Raw genomic sequence first — 6,653 nt, forward strand, 5'->3', positions numbered from 1 at the left:
AGCAAGAGACTTTTAGATTAAAATGGCTAAACTTTGGTTCTATTTATAGAGTTTGAGAACTTGGGGGTCAAGTATTCAAGCTTGTAGAGGAAGTTTATGAGGTCATGCTATTGATATCATGTATGATGTCAACAACTTGGAGGTCAAGTATTCAAGCTTGTAAAGGAAGTTTGAGACTTTGGTCATGCTTTAGGAGTAAGAAATGGACTTTGGTCCTTTGACTTGGAGCAAAGAAATACTCAAAGTAGAAAAATCATATATTTGGATACTAAATTCCCGACTTGCATATCAAAATATTTTATAAAAAAAAACATAATTTTAACCAAATAATTTTCGTAAATAAAACTAAATAAAATTCTTTTGAGTCACTTTAAAGCATGCATAATAATATGTATTATTAATAAACTATGATGTATTCAAGTCAAAACAAAATTAATAGTTCAGGATTCGTTTGGCATTGATGTGGTTTTCTGTTTTTTTATTTTTTGTTTTTTAAAAGTATAGGATATATGTCCCATAATGAATCAAAAATTATTTTAACATATTTAAATTATAATAATTTTGAAAACTGACAACAGAAAAGTGGAAACACCTTTTTCATGTTTCCTGTTTTTGGTTTTTGGTTTTCAAAAAAACAGGAAACTGAAAACCAAAAATGATGTCAAACAAGCCCTCATTAAACGGGTTTAAAAAAATACAGGGTATTACACCTCGCGCATCCAAGGTTAGGTGTAGTGAGGGGTTTGTTGGGTTGCCGTTGACGATGGTTCTTGTTGTTGGGTTAAGTTCCTGCCGGTGAGGTTTGATCAGTTCGTAGCTTTTCTTCTGCTTTCTCTTCAATTTGTGTCTGTTTCTTTTTACTTGTTTTTGGTTTTGCTGTGTTTTATTTATGTTGCTTTTGTTTAAGTTACTACTTGTGTTGTTTGGGTTTTTGTTCTTAAATAATCCTCTTTCTCAGCTTCGTCATGAGTTAGAGTTTCTTAGAATAGTTCTAGCTTTGGAAGTTAACGAAGTATTGTCGTGTTCTTTTGAGCCTTGTTGGCTGGTTTTAAGGGTTGCAAGTTTAAGTTATCCCTTTTTAGTTGGGTTGGTGGTCCTACTAGTAGCCTTGTCGGTGTGAATGTATTCCCCTCGTAGTTAAATAAATTCTCCGGGGGATGAAGTTATTTGCGCGGATGGATAGGTTTTTCTGCATATGGAATTTGCAGGAGGAGTGTGTTGAGGGAAGAGTTTAGTTTGCAGGTCTTGTTGCTTGGGTATGGGATGATATGGGAATTCATACAATTGCTATCATCCCTTTGATAGTTTGGGTTGGCAAGGTCAGTCATCGCTGTTTATTCATATCTTGAAGGAGGCTACCCATCTTTGATGATCGGGTCAAGCAAAGTCCTCCATTTTCTTGCATTATCTATTGGTAGAGTTGCAAGAAGAGAAACTGCATTTGGATGCATGGTTTCTCATAGAGTCGTTAAAGAAAATGACTCAATAGGTCGTGTTCCCAGATTCCTAGGTTGCAGATGTGTTTTTCAACCCCTAGGAGTGGAATGGTGTTCTAGGTTCGTTCTTCAGCAACATGATGCGTTTTTTGGGTTCTTCCGTCTCCCATCTATTTCCATCATGAGTTTCCTTCACTGTCACTGTCACTGTCAGTTTGGGTTCTCTTCAATGTTTATGATATGCGCTCTTAGTCCATCTCGACTGTTTCAGTTAATTTGGCTTCTCTTGGGCCATGGTAGGGATGTGGTTCGGTTTTCTTGGTTGTCCAGGCTCAGCAGCTATTGGTTTGTTGCAAGACTCTTTCAGTGTGTTATTTTCTTCGTTCTTCCTGTAATGGGTATGGTTAGTAGTATGTATCTTTTATGTTGTTTAGTGTTCGTTTTTAGGTTGTAATACCCTTTTTAGTTAATAGTATCTTTTGTAGAAAAAAAATAAAATAAATAAATAAATAAATAAATAAAAACATTAATAACGAAAGCATAAAAAGTTGCACATGTTAGTTAGGAAGAATGTAGGAATGTAGGAACTACGAAAGGAGAGTCAAACAGAATGGAAGACCATCCCACAATTAAGAATTAACAAAATCGATCTTCTTAGTGGTCAGACGTTACAGCTTGAATGGTCAACATTTTATCCCAGTCAATGTTGACTAGTAGACACCGTTGACTATATTCTTACAGTACTCCTTATTTTATTACCGTCCATCCTTGAGGTCTTGAATTCTTGTTTCAGAAAGAGGAAAAAATTTACCGTGTTGGAATAATAATTTTTACCTACCGAATTAATTTTCCTGATTTTAGGTTCTTTAATTTTATACTCTTACTAGTATTTTCACTTATTTTATGAGGTTTAATAAAATAAGTAAAAATCAGATGAAATATAATGTACTACTTGTATAAATCACCCTTCTTTAATAGTTTTATAGATATTGTCTCACACTTTTAGTTAGTTGCACTCAGTTCATTAGTCACTTTTACATGATTCTAGTTGTTACTTAGTTGCAACTAGTTCATTAGTTACGTTTACAGCTATACTTAAACTTCATAATAATATATTAGTATTAAAATACTTTGTACAATAATTAATAAGGAAAAATGTAATAAATTTATATTTACAAAATACTTCCTCTGTTCTTTTGTACTTGACCTGTTTCTTTTATCACGCTTGCCAATGCAAAACTTTAACGGTCAATAACTTTAATTCTCTATAATTAAAAAATATAAAAGTTATATATTATGATAGTACTTATTGAGACGAATTCAAAATGATCCAACATGAATATGTTTTTCCTTACATATTATTCACAAAACACGGTCAAAGGAGGGGTGGTGAATAGTGTAAAAGTCAAAGAGAGTCAAGTAAAAAAAAACAGAGGAAGTATACATTTAGACGAATCTAATCTTGTTTTTTCTCAAGTATAAATCACATAAATTTGTAGAAATAATTTGTATATACAGTCAAAAATCAATGTGAGTAAAGTAATATAAAACCAAAGAAATAAGACTTTATTAATAAGTTCTTTTACTACGTAATATTTTTTTTAATACATACGTAGTATACTATTAATAGGGGATTAATCTATTAATAGTCATAGTCTTTGTTCTACGAGGCAATATATTACTTGTAATTGACAATTTTGAGAGGAGTCAGGACTGGGTCTGGTCATTGCCGCCAGTCTACAGGATGTCTTATTTAGTTATTTATTTAAGTTTTAGATCCTTTTGATTCACTCTAATTGTTTAATTTATAAAATTAAATTATAAATTAATAATTAAATAAATTAGTGATAGATTAAACTTTATAAACAGTTTATACTTTTTCTAAGTAGTACTCCCTCCATTTTTTAATAAGTGTTTTATTTCTCTTGGACATGCATATATGTCGATACAAATCTTTAACTAGCAGTAAAGTGTAAGTTATAACAATTGCTAATTAATAATTTATTCAGTGATATGATTTTAACAAATATCGACAAGGCTATTTTTTTGTTATGTTTAAATCATAAATATTAATCAAATTCGGTAAGTAAATAGTGCAAAAGGTGCTAATAAACCGAAGGGGTACAAATGTACAATATTGAAAATGATGATAAAATACTTGTATAAGGCTTAATATCTACTCCTTATGCAGTTTCGGATATTTTATAAAGTCTTGGTCATTTGATATTATGCCAAAGTGGAAACTTCTTCACAATACAATGGAATTGCAACAAAAATAATTGATTGGGAAGAAGGGCTTGGACATTGATGTACATTGTGACCTATGTGATTTACAAGAGGAGGATTTACAACAATTGTTCAAATTTTGCGCATCTACTCAAGATGTATGGAGGGGTGAATGGTGAATATTACAAATTCACTCACAAGGTAACACAGATCAATCATTTAATGATTGAATTATGTAATACATACGATAATTTTTTTGGGAAGATATGGTCGTCGTCTTAGCTAGTGGTCATATAAGACCACCTTTTTTGTTGCAACCTTGTGGGGGTTGTGGTTAACGAGGAACAAATAGGGTCTTGGGTTGCCAAGAACAATACACTTTATGATACCCGCCATTATTTCTTAAGGCATCCGATAACAGGATTTGTTTTCACAAAGATTATTGGAGCTGAGGACAAATTGAGGTCCTTGAACCCACCTGCATGGGTTGCTCAGTGGCCTCTGGGATTTATGTGTGCTATATTACACGATTCTGGTACTCTACATCCATTTCCTAAATTAAGGGTCAATTCCCATACATTTATTTTCAGTTCAGTTCAGCTCAGTCCAGTTCAGTTCAGTTCAGCTCCTAAATTTCTTCTCTTATAAAATATTAATTTTAGTTCAATTCAGCCGAGTTCAGTCTATGAGAACAGGCCCTAAATATCATATTGGAGGATGGTTCTTGGAATAAACACATGGAATGGTTTAAGCTTTCAAAATTCAAAGGTTACAGATATTCATCTAAGGTGGACACTGGAACATATTCGACGGCTTTGCAGCGCGTTTGATTGGTGCAGTGTTCACAAGAAAATACATGTCATAAAGGCTCAACATTAACTTATTTCGTGGATCATGTCATATTAGCTTTTGTCAACTTATTAACTGTAACAATAAAAACAAAAAAAAAAGTAGATAATTGTAGTTACATTTTTAATCAAATAGATTGAGACATTTAGTTTGTTAATATTATTAATAATAAAATTATTTGTCAATAAATCTAAATTATTGTTTTGAAAATGACATTTGAGAAGAATGGAATCAGTAGATGTTACAAAATGGATATTCAACTTGGGTTATAAGTCATAAATAGTGTGTTAAGCCTGCGTGATTAGTTTTTTTTTTTTTTTTTTAGAATACTTTGCAAAGTTGTCATATTAAAACTTGCCTATTGATTTTTTGTAAACCTATTTCTTATAAAACTATATAATGCATGTATGTAATTCAAAAATTACATAATAAGAAGGGTATGTTCTCATTGACCGAACTGAACTAAGCTGAATTGAACTGAACTGAAGTGAACTGAAATAAATATTTTATAAGAGAAGGAAATTTGAAGCTAAACTGAACTGAATTTCAACGTATGAGAGTAGACTCTAAGTGTACACTGAAGTAAAATGATAAAAGTATCATAGAGTAATCATATAAATCCAAATAAGAAAATACATATTGTCTCTACAAACACTGTAAAAACGCTTTTTATGTAATTTTCGAGGTAAAAACATGGGATAAATTCATTAGATTATCTTATGAATTTATGACCCTTCCAAGAAATATTCATGTATCACTATTAAGAAAAAAAAAATCAAACGTTTACCACAACATAACAAAAAGCCAGGTTCACCTCACTTACCATAAAGCACCAAAAAGCATTCTTATGTAGTACTAATTGTCATGTTTACCACTAATAATTGACTAATGGTAACTTAAACGAAATTTCCCACCAATAATTTAAAAAATCCTAAATTAATTTTCCAAGATAATTTGGGTTGAATTTTCTTATATTTCACACGGTCACAATCCACGTGGACCCAGTTTCTGGAACCCACGTGTAGGGTCCATGACGTGGACTGTTGTCTTAAAAAAATTGCTTACCTTTCTTTCCTCTACATTTTATATATAAACCCACGATCTAGCTATCGTCATTATCCTTCTTTCTTTCTCTCTCTAACAAAAATTATTTCATTTTTTCTCTCTCCTCTGAAAATCAAACAAATTTCTAGGGTTAAATTCAGGTAAATTAGTTCAATTTTTTTGAACAAAAATCATGGAAGAAAATCAGAATCTAGTTGAAAATGAAGAATTATTGGAAATTTCTGATAAATTGGACAAAACCCTAACCCTAGAATCGTCATCAACGCGTCAATCTGATGACGATGAAGAAGAGGAAGAAGATGAAAATGGCGACGAAAATGAGGAATTTGAGTTTTGTTTTCTCGGAGGAGGTTTAAAATCGCCGGTTTCAGCGGAGGAAGTGTTCGAAGACGGTCAGATCCGGGTAATCTCACCGTTTTCCGGCGAATATACCGGCGACGGAGAGACGTCATCATCGTCGTCGTCGTACGGCCGGCCGGTGAAGAATGTGTTCGTAGTATCAAACTCGCCGGAAAATGATGACGTGGCGGAAGAAGGATCGTACTGCGTGTGGAAAGCGCCGTCGCCGGAGATGAGTCAGAAGAGCAATTCAACGGGATTCTCGAAGCTTCGGAAGATGAGAGATTTGCTACATAGGAGCAATAGTGACGGGAAAGACGCGTTCGTGTTTCTAAACGGGAAAAGCGACGGTTCGGGTTCGGCCGAAGCGAAAAGGAAGGAGAAGGAGAAGAAGAAGAAGGAGTTGAAGATTGAAGTGGGAGAGAAGAACGGTGAAACGACGTCGTTAGGAAAAGAAGGGAAGAAGAAGAAGAAGGAGAAGTCGGCGTATGAAGCGTTGTATTTGGGTGGAGGGAAAGACAAAAAGAAAGGCGGTGGGAAATCGTATTTGCCATATAGGCAAGATTTGGTCGGCTTTTTTACAAATGGTAGTGCTTTGAGTAGAAATGTTCATCCTTATTAATAAATAAAATACCCTTATAATATCATTTAATTAGTTTTATAACAATATAATTTGTTTATTTTGTTTTGTAAATTGAAGAAAAAAAAATGTGAGTTGGGAGTTGATAATTAATTGTA

General features: G+C 33.1%; 1 protein-coding gene across 1 annotated transcript; it reads left to right on the top strand.

Moving 5' to 3' along the window:
• The first annotated feature begins 5,643 nt into the window (after positions 1 to 5,643).
• On the top strand, positions 5,644 to 6,653 carry LOC145642428 (uncharacterized). The gene has a single exon (XM_081693644.1). It carries the CDS (start codon positions 5,749 to 5,751, stop codon positions 6,535 to 6,537), a length of 789 nt encoding a protein of 262 aa, XP_081549770.1. The 5' UTR covers positions 5,644 to 5,748; the 3' UTR covers positions 6,538 to 6,653.

This window comes from Chenopodium album, chromosome 1, assembly GCF_948465745.1.
Source record: "Chenopodium album chromosome 1, dcCheAlbu1.1, whole genome shotgun sequence".
Lineage (NCBI taxonomy): Eukaryota > Viridiplantae > Streptophyta > Magnoliopsida > Caryophyllales > Amaranthaceae > Chenopodium > Chenopodium album.